Source organism: Colobus angolensis, unplaced genomic scaffold (genome assembly GCF_000951035.1).
Source record: "Colobus angolensis palliatus isolate OR3802 unplaced genomic scaffold, Cang.pa_1.0 Scaffold534, whole genome shotgun sequence".
In the NCBI taxonomy this organism is placed as follows: domain Eukaryota; kingdom Metazoa; phylum Chordata; class Mammalia; order Primates; family Cercopithecidae; genus Colobus; species Colobus angolensis.
Genome location: NW_012118866.1, coordinates 423,608 through 438,869, shown reverse-complemented (window position 1 = coordinate 438,869; position 15,262 = coordinate 423,608). Strand labels below are relative to the sequence as shown.

At 44.1% G+C, this 15,262-nt stretch overlaps 1 protein-coding gene across 1 annotated transcript in view; it reads left to right on the top strand.

The window, feature by feature from the left end:
- Nucleotides 1-15,262, top strand: part of ALPK3 (alpha-kinase 3) — a 61,429-nt gene that overhangs the window by 34,524 nt on the left and 11,643 nt on the right. The window contains 4 exon segments of the mRNA XM_011961073.1: nt 9,538-11,683; nt 12,396-12,543; nt 12,935-13,062; nt 13,196-13,231. Of these exon segments, the coding sequence (XP_011816463.1) occupies nt 9,538-11,683; nt 12,396-12,543; nt 12,935-13,062; nt 13,196-13,231 (2,458 nt within the window).

The following is a 15,262-nucleotide window of genomic DNA, read 5'->3' as shown; positions in this document are numbered from 1 at the left end:
AAAAAAAAAAAAAAGAGGTAAAAGATATGAAGAACCAAATATCAATTTTATTTTATTTTTATTTTTTATTTTTTTGAGACAGAGTTTTGCTCTTGTTGCTCAGGCTGGAGTACCTGGCACACTGCAGTGGCATGATCTCAGTTCACTGCAACCTCCACCTCCTGGGTTCAAGAGATTCTCCTGCCTCAGCCTCCTGAGGGAGTAGTTGGGATTACAGATGTGTGCCACTACACTTGGCTAATTTTGTATTTTTAGTACAGATGGGGGTTTCACTGTGTTGGCCAGGCTGGTCTTGAACTCCTGACCTCAGGTGATCCACCCACCTCAGCCCCAAATATCAATTTTAGAACTGAAAATTACAATAACCGAATACAAAGACTCACTGGTTGAGCACAACAACAGAATGATAGATGACAGGGAAAAGTCAGTGAACTTGAAGTTAAAACAATAGAAATTATTCAATCTGAACACATATGCCCACAGAGAGAGAGAGAGAGAGAGGAAGGGAGAGAGAGAGAGGAAGGGAGGGAGAGAGAGGGAGAGAGAGAGAGAGAGAGAGAATCAGAAAAATCAATGAACAGAGCCTCAGATACTTGTGCAGTATCAAAAAGTCTAACACTTGTGTCACTGGATAATCAGAAAGAGAAAGACAGTGGTGCGGAAAAAAAAATACGTGAAGGAATAATGGCTGAAAACTTTCGAAATTTGGCAAAAGTCACAAACCTATAGATCAAGAAGTTCAGCAAACCCTAAACGGAAAAGCCCATAGAATTCCACATCCAGAAACCTCATAGCCAAACTGTTGGAAAGTAAAGACAATGAAAAAGTCTTGGAAGTAGCCAGAGAAACGTAATACATTATTTATAGGGGAGCAATGATTTGAATGACTGCAGATTTCTCATCAGAAACAATGGAGGCCAAAAGGAAGTGGAACAACATATATATTTTTTAATGCTGGAAAAAAAAGAACTTTCAACCTATAATTCTACATTTAGCAAAAATATCTTGAAGTATTGAAAGTGAAATAAAGACATTCTCAGATAATGGAAAAAACAAGAGACTACATTGTCAGCAGAATGTAGAAGAATTGTTCTAGAAGAATTGCTAGGCTGGGAGCTGTGGCTCATGCCTGTAATCCCAGCATTTTGGGAGGCTGAGGCAGACTCACCTGAGGTCATGAGTTTGAGATCAGCCTGGCCAACATGGTGAAACCTCTTCTCTACTAAAAATACAAAAAAAATTTGCCAGGTGTGGTGGGGAGCACCTGTAATCCCAGCTACTTAGGAGGCTCAGGCAAGAGAATCACTTGAACCCAGGAGGCTGAGGTTGCAGTAAACTGAGATTGTACCACTGCACTCCAGCCTGGGTGATAGAGCCAGACTTGGTCTCAAAAAAAAAAAAAAAAAAAAAAGAATTGCTAAAGTAAGTTTTTCATACAGAAAGGAAATAATACCAGAAGGAAACCTGAAACATCAAGAATGAAGGAAGGGCAATGGAAATGGTAAATATCCTGGTAAATATAATAGATCATTTCATCTTGATTTCTTTAAAATATGTTTGAAGGTAAAAAGTTAAAAAAAAATACATTACTGCTGGAGGTTTTTTAATGCATGCAAATGTAATATATAAGACAAATACAACATAAAGGGGTATAGGGTAAAGAAACCTATATGGTGGTGATATTACTGTATGGCACTTGAAGTGGTAAAATATTGACTCTAAGTAGACTGTGGAAAGTTAAGTATGTATATTATAAGGCCTAGAGCAACAACAAAAATACTATACAAAGAGATAGAGTAAAAATCACACTATATAAGTTAAAGTGGAATACTAAAAGATGTTCTAATCTAAAAGGAGGCAAGAATAGGGAAATACAGGAAGGAAAAAGAGAGGAAACAAATAGAAAACAAATAATAAAATTATTGAGCAAAATCTAAACCTATAAATGATTATATTAAATATAAATGGTCTAAACATATCAATTAAATGACAGATTGTGAGACAGGACCAGAAAAGCTTTCCCAACTTGATGCTGTTGATAAGAAATCCACTTCAAATATAATTATATAAATCAGTTACAAGTAAAATAATAGAAAAATATATATCATGCAAACACTAATCAGATGAAAGCTGGAATGGCAATATTAGTATCAGACAGAGTAGACTTCTGAGGAAAGACAATTACTGGCTGGGTACAGGGGCTCACGCCTGCAATCCCAGCACTTGGGGAGGCCAAGGCGGGCAGATCACCTGAGGTCGGGAGTTTGAGACCAGCCTGACCAACATGGAGAAAACCCATCTCTACTAAAAATACAAAAATTAGCCAGGTGTGGTGGCGCATGCCTGTAATCCCAGCTACTTGGGAGGCTGAGGCAGGAGAATCACTTGAACCCGGGAGGCGGAGGTTGCATTGAGTCAAGATCATGCCATTGCACTCCAGCCTGGGCGACAGTGCAAGACTCCATCTCAAAAAAAAAAAAAAAAATGAAAAAACAAACAAAAAAAACATTACTAAGGGAAAAATAGTGAACCATCTAATGATAAAAGAGTCAATTCAAGAAGACATAACAATAAAAAATGTGTATGCATCTAACAACATACCTTCAAAATACACAAAGCAAAACCTGACAGAATTGAAAAGAGAAATAGAGAAAACAACAATTATAGTTGGAGACTTTAACACTCCTCTCTCAGTAATCAATAGAACTAGTAGATAGAAAATCAGTAAGGATATAAAAGAACTGAATGGCACTATCAACCAACTGTCTAATAGACATATATAGCATACTCTGTGTAACAACAGAATACTCATTCTTTTCAAGTGCATATAAAATATTCACCAAAAGAGATCATATCCTGGGTCATAATATAAATCTTAACAAATGTGAAGTAATTGAAATAATACAAAGTATGCACTCTGATCAAAATGAAATTAAACTAGAAATCAATGACAGAAATGTAATAGAAAAATTTCTAAACACTTTTAAATTAAAGAACATACTTTTATGGGCCAAGAAAGAAGTCCTAAGGCCAATTAGAAAACATTTTAAATTGAATGAAAGTGAAAATACAACATACCAAAATGTTGGATGCTGCTAAATCAGTGCCTTGAGGAAAATGTATAGCGTTAAAATTTTTATATTAGAAAAGAAAAAAAGATCTGAAATATCAATAACCTGAGTTCCTACCTTAGAAAACTAGAAAAAGAAGAGAAAAAAACCCAAAGCAAATAGATAGAAAAGAACAGAAAATAGTAAAACTAAAACCGGGAATTATTTAAAAATTACAAACTACCAAAACTTATGCAAAAGTGACTACCCTGCCCCATCCCTGTTAAGGTCCTGGTTTTGTCCCTTGCTCTCCCAAACCAGCATTCCAGGGCCATGAGCCCTTAGAGGGTTGTAAACCATATTACTTTTCATTCAGTTGTTCTTTCCTGTTCTTTCCCTTATGTGTTTGGCACTGTGAAGGATGCAAAGGTGAATAAAACTTTTTATTTTTATTTTTATGTTTTTATTTGAAGAGACAGGGTCTCACTCTATTGCCCAGGCTGGAGTGCAGTGGTGTGATCATAGCTTACTGCAGCCTCCAACTCCTGGGCTCAAGCAATTCTCCCACCTCAACCTCCAGAGTAGCTAGAACTACAGGCATATGCCATCACACCTGGCTAAGTATTTTGTGTTTTTGTAGTGACAGGGTCTTGCTGTGTTACCAGGCTGGTTTTGAACTTTGGGCCTCAAGCAATTTTCCTACAGTGGCCTCCCAAAGCACTGGGATTCTAGACATGAGCAACCATACCTGGCCATAGACTGAGTCCTTAATATCTGAGAATTTATGAGGGAAGAGGGAAGAAGACAGGATGGCAAATTAAACCTACTAGTATCACTTGTAGTAAAAAAGCTTACATAGAGCCAACTAGGTTCATTCTGCTCACACCATTTTTATTTTTAAGAAATATATGACATTCCTTCTCATATCTTTACACAGTTCCAGATATAGATGTACACACACACACACACACACACACACACACTCCGTCATAATGTTTAGTAAGAGGGGGTCAGCCCTTGTAGAATTGTACAGAGAATATTCAGTCATCCACCATGTATTTATTGATTTCCAACTCCTAGGCCTGTATTGGGCCCTCTTCAGAGGGGAAGAGTTCACAGATTAGCAGGTGACATATACATGAAATAAATAACTGCCACACAGAATGGGGGTATAATGATGGAATTAGGTAAATTTGCTATGGAGGCCACTAACATTTTTTGGGGTAGAGGAGAGAACTCAGGAAGTCTTTAAAGAAGAAAAGAAACTTGAACGAGGTCTTCAAGGATGAGAAGGAGTCCTTCAGGAGGGCAAGGAGAAAGGTGAGAATGTCTGGCACAGAAAAAAATACATAAAGGAGTTACAAAATAGCACATTTGTCAGTACAGTTAAGTTAGTGTTGGGCGGAGGGACCCAAGAGATGAACCTGGAGAGACAGATCTGGGACTTTTGCTGAGGGACAGGCCTCACTGATCACACAAGCGTTGATTTCCATATATACTTTCATTTTTAATTGTATTTTTGTTAACTATATGTCACATGCACAAGGTATAAAATTCAAAAAGTACAAAAGATATATAGAGAATATTAAGTCTCCCCACTTCCCTATCCCCACTGCTCAGGTCCTCTTCCTGAAGGCAGTTGCCAAAGCAGGTTCTTTGGGCATCCTTCCAGAGCTGTTTTCTTTAACATTTGAAAATATGTGTGTGTGTCTGTGTATTTTCCACACAAAGGTTGCATATTATATTTTCTATCCTTTATCTTGCTTTTTTATTTGGATATTTGTTTTATTTATTTGGAATGTGGATGTACCATAATTCATTGGATCAGTCCTGTATTGTTGGAATTTAGGTGATTCCTAGTCTATTGCTATCATAAACAGTGCTGCAGTAAATATCCTTGTATATAAGTCCATCTGCACATGAAGGTATACCTGTATGATAAATTCCTAGGAATGGAATTTTTGGGTTAAAGAGTATAAGTATTTTTAGTTTTAATAGATAATGCCAAATTGCCGTCTGTAGAGGCTGTGCGATGCCTGTAACCCTGGCCAAGAGAGTACAGCAGTCCACCTTATCCACAAAAGATACTTTCCCAGATCCCCAGCAGATGCCTGACCCTGTGGATAGTACCAAACCCTACATATATTATGTTTTTTCCTATACATACACACCTATGATAAAGTTTAATTTATAAATTAGGCACCATAAGAGATTAACAACCATAATCATAAAATAGAACAACTATAGTAATATGCTGGCATCACTACTCTTGCGCTTTGGGGCCATTTAAGAAGTAAAATAATGATTACTTGCACTCAAGCCCTGAGATACCAGGACAGTTGATCTGGTAACAAGACAGCTACTTAATGGGTAATGGGCAGCCTAGTGTATACCTTGTGACTATACTGGACAAAGGGTTGTTTCACATCCCAGGTGAGGGGGCATGAGATTTTTATCATGCTGCTCAAAACAGTGCAAATTTTACAATTTGTTTTTTCTTTTTACTTTGGTTAATCTTTAAAACTCTCCCATGGCAACAATCATGGATTACTATGTCATATAACACCTAAGTCTTAAATCTCCACAGGAAAACATACCACCATGGAGTGCCATGGCATCCTATAGAGAACTTCCATCTTTGGTCACAGCATTAAGAGCTCTTGGTTTCACAGCCTCTTTGAAATGACCTATAAAATTTATCAATTGTTTCTTTCTGGAATTTTTCATTTAATATTTTCAGACCAAGATTGGCCACAGTTAACTGAAACCATGGAAAGCAAAACCGTGAATAAGAAGGGGCTACTGTGTGATTAAACTTTTTGCTCCTTGAAGCTAGGGTTTTTTGACTTTATCCTGTCAGTGATGGTAAGCCATTGAAAGGTTTTTTAAGAGGGGAGTGTTACAGTCAGGTTTGTGTTTTGGAAAGGTCATTTGGGCTGCAGTGAGGAAAAGAGTTTAGCAGAGGCAAAGACTAAAGTCATGGATATCAATTAGGAGGCTTTACAGTAGTCCAGGCAAGACAGAATTGCTGGCAGCTCCGATTAGGCAGTTTGCTGTGTGGATGAAGGAAATGGATATTGAGATAAAGAAGAAGTAGGTTCAATAGAACTGAGGGATTGATCTGGCTGAGAGTGCATTAGGAGTAAGGGTAGCTTTCATCAAGAAGTTCTATTTCCATGAGTCTTGTGAACAGCAACAGGCTTGTATGCACAGTCTGTACCTTCTTTGTAGATTTATAGATCTTATGTCTTTATTTAAATATTTTCTAATCCTAGAATATCAAAAGATAAAAAAAGAGGCTGTAATATATTACTAACTGCTGTTTGTTGGCACCAAGGCAGTTTTGTCTGTTAATATCTGGTTGTCAGAGAAGTTGGAAGAGCATCTTTATTAAGATTCTTCAGTCAGGCTGGGTGCAGTGGTTCATGCCTATAATTCCAGCACTTTTGGAGGCTGAGGCGGGTAGATCATTTGAGGCCAGGAGTTCAAGACCAGCCTGGCCAACATAGCAAAACCCCATCTCTACTAAAAGATACAAAAATTAGCTGGGTGTGGTGGCACACACCTGTAATCCCAGCTACTCACGAGGCTAAGGCAGGAGAATCACGTGAACCCAAGAAGTAAAGGTTCCAGTCAGCCAAGATCATGCCAGTGCACTCCAGCCTGGGTAACAGAGCAAGACTCCATCTCAAAAGGAAAAAAAAAAAAGATTCTTCAGTCAGCCTGTAGTCCCAGCTATTTGGGAGGCTGAGGTGGGAGGATAACTTGAGCCCAATAGGTTGAGGCTATAATCCTGCCTGTGAATAGCCACTGCATGCCAGTCTGGGCAAGATGGCAAGAACCTGTCTCAGAAAAAAAAAATCCTTCAGTCAGACTTATTCCTGCTATTTGCCAAACCAATTTTTCCCACATCCATACCATTCATTCAAAATTCTGAATTTAGGCTGGGTGCAGTAGCTCACACCTATAATCCTAGCACTTTAAGAGGCTGAGGTGGGAGCGTTGCTTGAGGCCAGGAGTTTGAAACTACCCTGGCCAACATGGCAAGACCCCATCTCTAATTTTAAAATATAAAATAAACTTAAAAATTAAAAATTTAAAAAACAGATAATTCCTAATTTAGTAAAGTAACTTTAAATTCTACACTCAATTTACATGTATTTTGATTATGTATATTTAAAAGTCTTTCATTTTGTGATCTGATTGCTTTGATTTTGTGTGTGGTCCTGATATTTAAAAATATTTTTATGTTATAATTTCAGTTTTATATAATACCATTAATTATTTCATCTGTTCACTCAGTTTCTACTAATTTTTTATGATGAAAAATGATACAATGTTTTCACTTTTTCTTTGCATTTTCTTCATTCATCTTCTTTTTTTGGGGCCAGAGTTTCACTCTTGTTGCCCAAGCTGGAGTGCAATGGCGCAATCTTGGCTCACTGTAACCTCCGCCTCCCGGGTTCAAGCGATTCTCCTGCCTCAGTCTCAGAGTAGCTGGGATTACAGGCGTGTGCCACCTTCCCTGGCTAATTTTTTGTATTTTTAGTAGAAACGGGGTTTTACTATGTTAGCCAGGGTGGTCTCAAACTCCTGACGTCAGGTGATCTGCCTGCCTCGGCCTCCCAAAGTGCTGAGATTACAGGTTTGAGCTACCGTGCCTGGCCTTCATTCATTTTCTATCTCATATTAGCCTAAAGTTTGATTTCTAAGTGATTATGTAGGTAAATATCCTCTATTTCTGTTACTTGGTTTTTCAGCTTTGAGTAATGTCTTTGGTGCCTGGCTCTTACAGGTGACACAGTCAAGGAAGTTACTTCACTTGGTTATTTTCTTCCCCTTTCCACTTTCATGCTGGCTCTGTTGTATCTGTATCGTCAGGGCATAGAACATTGACATTCTGATTTGCCATTCTAAACCCCACTTGATTTTGGTCTTGCTTCTACAGTTATATGTTAATATGCATTAATATATATGTTAATGTAAGTGAAATATGTTTAGTGCTTATCATCAGCTCTTTTGCTGTTGTTTCCTCAATCATCTTTTGGTTGACTACATTTGTTCCCTGGTGATTTCCTCAAGCAGGGCCTGTGGGAACAGTATTCCTTTAGTCTTTGTATGCTAAAACATAATGTTCTTGGCTTAGCAATTTTCCAGAGGTTTCTTCAGGAGTGTAGTTGCCAGTGTTTTCTGAGATCTGCCTCCTCCATTCCATCTCCTCTCCTTGTCTGCTCTGCTCAGCTCCTGTGTCTTTGGCCAGTTTCCACCCAGGCTTCCACGACCCTGCAGCTCTTGTTGCATGTGGACTTACGGGTTTATAAGCTCAGGATGAGACCTTTGTCTACAGTAGCTGTGATTTTGCCAGCGTCTTGAGACCTGCTGAACAGCTCCACTCCCCGCGCGCTGACCTGTGGCCCTGTTTGTTTCCCCATATCACTTTGCTCCTCCTCAGCTTCCCAGTGTCTGCATCTGTTGGCTTTTGGCCACTGTTATCCTTTTGTTTGTTTTTTGAGACTAGGTTTTATTTGCCTCCAGTTCACTAACAAAGGATTTTGCTTTGTTTATTTCATGTTTACTTTACTGGTTTTGATGATATCTTGGAGGAAAAGAGGCAAATCACTGTTAAACACCACCATGTTTGACAGGAAGTCCTTTAAAAGTGGGTGGCAATATGATATAACAACAAAGAGCTTGGGATTTGGAGCGAAATACACCCAGCTGCAAATCTGAACTCTGCCACTTACTGACTACCTGATGGTGGACAGATCGCATGCCTTCTTGTCATTGTTATCTCTAGAATGGGGCTGATTCTCCTAAGTAGTCATACTGTATGAGGAGTAAGTGGGGTAATATCATGTACAGGGGCCTAGCATAGTGCTTTGCAAATACATGTTCAAAAGGGTAACATTATAATGTTTCATTAATTTCCTGGCATAGATGCCATTCAGAATTACTATACTCCTCTCTGCTTTGATGGCATCCATTATTACCACTCACTCAGTGTTACCGGTGGATGCCGGGACATTGAGGCCATTATTGGGACATCCTTTGGCACTGTCTCACTTCACCCATAATTCTATCCAAGGCAAGTAGTGCCACAGGAGAAGGACTGCTCTGGGACCCCTGGGGAGAGGATATTCTCCTTCATATGGTAGGGGTGAGGGGTGGAATAAGCCATGAGCAAGGTCTTTCAGGAAAGGCAGGATTTCTTCAGGAAGAGGTGGGAAGGGCAGGAGCTGGGTCTGGATGCTAGATATTCCCCAGTCCAGATACTGAGATCAGAGATTAGGGTGGGCAGGCATGGATGGGGCTTTGGGAATTTGTCACATGTCTTTGCCTCCCAACTTCCAGCGAGCCTGAGAAACCAGGCAGCAAGATTCCCATCAGAGCAGTTGTGGATGAGGTCAGAGGAGGCTGGGATGCCAGATTGGAAAGAGATCTGAATGTCCATGTAGTTAAATCCTTACTTTTGTCCCCGTGTTCTCAGGTCCTGGAATGCCAGACAACCATGGCTCCTACTGTGTCGGCTAGCAGCAGCTCTGGTGTAGCTTCCATTAGTTGTAGCACCTCTGGCAGTCAAGGTATCTTTGAACCTATGGATATGGAAACCCAGGAGGATGGGAGAACATCTGCTAACCAGAGAACTGGAAGCAAGAAGAATGTGCAGGCAGATGGGAAGATACAGGTGGATGGAAGGACCAGGGGAGGCGGAACACAGACAGCCCAGAGGACACGGGCAGATAGGAAGACACAGGTGGATGCTGGGACACAAGAAAGTAAGAGGCCACAGTCAGACAGGAGTGCACAGAAGGTCATGGTGACACAGGGAAGGGCAGAGACACAGCTAGAAACAACACAGGCGGGTGAGAAGGTACAGGAAGACAGGAAGGCCCAGGCAGATGAGGGCACACAGGAAGACAGAAGGATGCAGGAAGAGAAGGGGATGCAGTCAGTGGGGAGTGCGCCCACAGCCACGGAAGGTCGGTCAGAGCAGGAGGCAGTGACCAGCCTTGGCCCACCATCCAGAACCCCCGAACTCCCACCTGCAGAGGGTCCTAGAGCTCCTCTGAGTGTTGAATGTTTTACACAGATCCCAGAAGGGTCTTGTGTCCCAGAAAAACCTGGTTTCCCACCCAGATCTGAGGAGGCAGCAGTAACAGCCTCCAGGAACCATGAGCAAACTATGCTGGGTCCCCTGTCAGGGAACCTCATGCTCCCAGCACAACCGCTGCATGAAGGGAGTGTGGAGCAGGTGGGAGGAGAGAGATGCCAAGGGCCACAGTCATCAGGGCCAGTCCAGGCCAAGCAGGAGGACAGCCCGTTCCAGTGCCCCAAGGAGGAGCAGCCAGGGGGAGTGCCGTGTGTGGATCAGGGTGGCTGTCCTCCAGCTGGCCTGAGCCAGGAGGTACCCAAAATGCCTTCTCTTCCTGGAACTGAGCTGACTGCTAGCCCAAAGGAGGGGCCGAGCAGTACCCTGACTTCTCAGCACAGGAGCACGGCTGCCTTCCTGCCCTCTGAGGATCAGGCCCTGATAAGTTCTGCCCCAACACTGCACCTGGGGCCAGGGACCCCCACTCAGAGTCACCCACCAGAAACCATGGCCACCAGCAGTGAGGGGGCCTGTGCCCAGGTATCAGATGTGGAGGGGCGGACCCCAGGTCCCCGGAGCTGTGACCCTGGCCTCATAGATTCCCTGAAGAACTACCTGCTTCTGCTGTTGAAGCTGTCCAGCACAGAGACGAGTGGAGCAGGGGGAGAGTCCCAGGTCGGGGCAGCTACCGGAGGCCTGGCACCCTCAGCCACTCTGACACCCACTGTGGAAGTGGCTGGGCTGAGTCCCCGGACATCGAGGCGTATCCTGGAGCGTGTGGAGAACAACCACCTGGTGCAGAGTGCACAGACCCTGCTGCTGAGCCCCTGTACCTCCCGCCGCCTCACTGGCCTCCTGGACCGCGAGGTGCAGGCTGGCCGCCAGGCCCTTGCTGCTGCCCGAGGCTCCTGGGGTCCTGGTCCCAGCTCCCTCACTGTCCCTGCCATTGTGGTAGACGAGGAGGGCCCTGGGCTGGCCTCAGAAGGAGCCAGTGAGGGTGAGGGAGAGGTTTCCCTTGAGGGGCCTGGCCTCCTGGGGGCCTCTCAGGAGAGCAGCATGGGTGATCGGCTGGGGGAGGCAGGTGAGCAGGCAGTCCCTGGGCAGGGACCCTCAACAGAGAGCATAGCCCAGGAACCCTCCCAAGAAGAGAAGTTCCTAGGGGAGGCTCTGACAGGTCTCCCGGCAGCTACACCTGAGGAACTGGCTCTAGGGGCCCGGAGGAAGAGATTTCTCCCTAAGGTCAGAGCAGCAGGAGATGGGGAGGTGACCACACCTGAAGAAAGGGAGAGCCCCACGGTTTCCCCCCGGGGGCCCAGGAAAAGCCTGGTGCCTGGGTCCCCAGGGACTCCAGGGCGGGAGAGACGCTCCCCTACACAGGGCAGAAAGGCGAGCATGCTGGAGGTGCCTCGGGCAGAGGAGGAGCTGGCGGCAGGAGACCTCAGCCCCAGCCCCAAGGCTGGCGGTCTGAACACAGAGCTGGCCCCGGATGAAGGCAAGCAGGAGACACTGGCCAAGCCCAGGAAAGCCAAAGACCTGCTGAAAGGTGAGCAATGGGGAGGGAGGCGGGGGATGGCGTCACAGGACAGGGCCGCCATGGAGCCATGGAAAGCACACTGCTGCTTCTGCTAACAGCACCACCCCATGACAGATAGCATATCCCTCCTCAGGATTCACAAATTACCTTGGTAAAGGTACCCTTCTCTCACAGCCTTTGGAATCTGAAAGACCTAGTTCTTGTTTTGGTTCTGCCACTCCACAAAGTGGAGATAACAGTACCACCTTTGCAATGGCGTGAGGCTTAAATGGGATGGAATAGGTGAAGTGCTTAGCACAGGGCCTGGCTTCAGTAGCGTTCTAGTTCTCCATCATCACCAATCCCCCTTTATAGAGTTGTCGCATGATTACAGAGTGGTGGGGACAGGATTCAAATGCAGGCTTCTAGAGTTAGGGACCTAGAATGCAAACTGAAGTTCCTGTCTCAACTGCTGTGTGGGTCCTCAGCTAGGAGCCCCTCCCAGCCTGGGGTCAAGGTGGAGTAGGGGCTTCTGTCTAGCTGAGATGTGTGCTTTGGGGGTCAGGGCAGAAGCCTGAGATATAGGCAGGAAGCACCTGGGGGCTGTGAGGCACCTTGGTAGGTCTGTGTGGAGACTTGAATCCTGTTTTCTCCCAGCCTTTTCCACCAAGGACACCCAGGAAAGCAAGGATATGGCCAGAGGAGAGGTGTTGTTCCTCTCTTGACTGGACCCTGCTCTCAGCCCCACAGGTCATCCGGAAGATTCGGGTAGAGCAGTTTCCTGATGCCTCCGGTAGCCTGAAACTCTGGTGCCAGTTTTTCAACATTCTTAGTGACTCAGTCTTGACATGGGCCAAGGATCAGTGCCCAGTGGGCGAGGTGGGCAGGAGGTAAGCCAACGATACCACCATCACCTGACCTGGCTCCCTGATTGCAGTAATACTGTTGGGCACTGTCCTAGTGCTTTGAGCCTATCGCCTCATTAATCCTCACAATAACCAGGGGAGGTCCTTTTATTTCCACAGTAGAGATGAGAAAATGGAGGCTCAGCATTCTTTAAACCACTTGTCCAAAGCCACACAGCTAGTAAGTGTCAGGACTGCAAACCAGATCTGTGGGCTTCAGTACCAGCTCTTGGCCCTGGAATTGCACTGCTTCCCCAGAGTTCTCAGAGCTGGGGTTCTCAGCAGCCTCTGAGAGTGGGCTCCAAGGATGCTTAGGACCACAGTCTGCCCCCATGCCATGGCGATGGCCCTCATGAGTAGGGTCTCCAATCTGCAGCGCAGGAGATGAGGGGCCGGCGGCCTTGGCCATCGTGCAGGCCTCCCCCATAGACTGCGGCGTGTATCGGTGCACCATCCACAACGAGCACGGCTCGGCCTCCACCGACTTCTGCCTCAGCCCTGAGGGTGAGTGTGCCCCGCGGCCCGGGGTCTCAGCCTGGCCTGGCTCCTGGGGGGTGGGCAGCAGTCATCTTTGAGAGAAGGCAGTCTCTTGGCACAGCAGCCTGAAGGCGCTGCTTTCTTCTTTTTCTGTATCTAGTGTTGTCAGGATTCATCTCCAGAGAAGAAGGTGAAGGTATGGTGCCCCCCTGGGGAAGGCGGGGTGGTCCTACCCCTGCCATCTGCAGGGAGGACCCTCTTTAAGGGCTTGGAGTCTGATCCCAATCCACATACTGCTCGTCTTTGCCTCCTAGTTTAGGATATGGCTTGGGGAGATGATAGAGGAGGACTGCTGTATCAGAAGGTTGTGGGGGAAGAAGTGGCCAAGGGGGCCACTGCACCGGAGTTAGTTCACCCTTGTGCCCTTTGTCCATGTCAGAGTCTTTGATCCAGGGCAGAACTGGCCACCAGGGCATGTCTTGTCCTGCCAGCTCCTACCCAGGATTTCTCACAGTACTCTGTGGGCCCCAGCATTAGAGTCACACAGGGAACCTGTTAGAAATGCAGTTTCCTGGTCCCTGCTGCACTACGGACATCTTTAATGACCTAGGAAGGACCTAGGAACATTGCATTTTCAGCAAACTTCCTGGTGATCATGAAATACCTGCAAAGTTTGATACACGTTTGAAGGGCTCAAATAGGGATGGATATGTACTGCTCTTGCAAGAAGCAGGCTAAGGCTTGGGACTGTGAAGGCAGCCAGTGATGAAAAGATGTTTAGAGCTGTACTTGCTAACAAATGCATTAATTCCTTCATTCATTCACTCATTCAATCACTCATTTATCCAACTAGTGACTTTGTTTTGAGATGGAGTCTCACTGTCACCCAGGCTGGAGTGCAGTGGCATGATCTTGGCTCACTGCAACCTCTGCTTCCTGGGTTCAAGCAATTCTCGTGCCTCAGTCTCCCCGGTAGCTGGGATTACAGATGTGCACCACCATACTCAGCTCATTTTTGTATTTTTAGTAGAGACAGGTTTCACCATGTTGGCCAGTCCGGTCTCAAACTCCTGACCTCAAGGGATCCGCCTGTGTTGGCCTCCCGAAGTGCCAATTAGTGACTTTTGTTTAGTAATCGAATAAAGTTTAATCAATATCAAATATAACCTCAACCTCAAAACTAAATAATAATTATTTAATATCATCAAACATCCAGTCAGATTTCCCCAAATGTCTCATATACGTTGGTTTATTTGAATCAGGAACCACTTATTGCTTTTGGCTGATGCAGCTCCCAAGTCTCTCTTAATATTTAACAGTTTCTCCTACTTTATTTGTTTTTTTCCTTTGCCATGTATTTGTTAAAGTCATTGGTATAGAATTTCTAACATTCTGGATTTTGTTGATTGTATTCCCATTTAACATGCTCCCCCATGCACGTGCGTCTTCTAAATTGGTAATCAGATTTAGATGTTCGATCAGATTCAGGTGTGAATTTTTTTTTTTTTTGCAAGAATAACTCACAGGTGCTGTGTATACCTTTTGCATCCTATCTGGAGGCACATAATGTCAGATTGTTTCCGTTTTAGTAATGTTAAGATTGGTCATTGGTTCATTCAGGTGGTATCTGTGTGATCCATCCCATTTTAAAGTTAAAAACAATCTAATACAAACCCTGTTGTTATCTAGGGGTTTTAGCAGTCACTGATTATTGCCTAAATCTATTATTTCATTAGCAGTTGCAACATGGAGATAGTTTAATTTGATCTTTTCTTCTTCATTCATTAGCTGATTTTTTTCTGTAAAAAAGGGATGATTATTTGGTTATCGCAATACATAAGTTCCAACAGGAAATGAAGGATAAATATTTGTTCTTTTCCCTTTAGTTACTAGAATAATGAGTTGGTGCCCTACCATTTTCCATAGGTGACCAGTGAGGTTATTGTTTGTGGGAGGAGATTGGATTTTTTTTTTTTTTTTGGTCACCACTATGAATACATGGATTTTTAACATATTTGATATATTCAACATGTTGCAGTAATTATTTTTGTTGCCAAGATTGTTTCCTTTTTGGCTCAAGGGAGCCCCTTCAGGTTGGCCCCTGTGTCCTTCTGCCAAGTCTCTAATAGCTTTTGCTAGCTCTCTTGCTTTCTGGTCTCACACAATATTTCAGGTCCTTGCTGTACACTTTCTGCCTAGACCTGGAATCAACCGTTTCTTTAGAAAG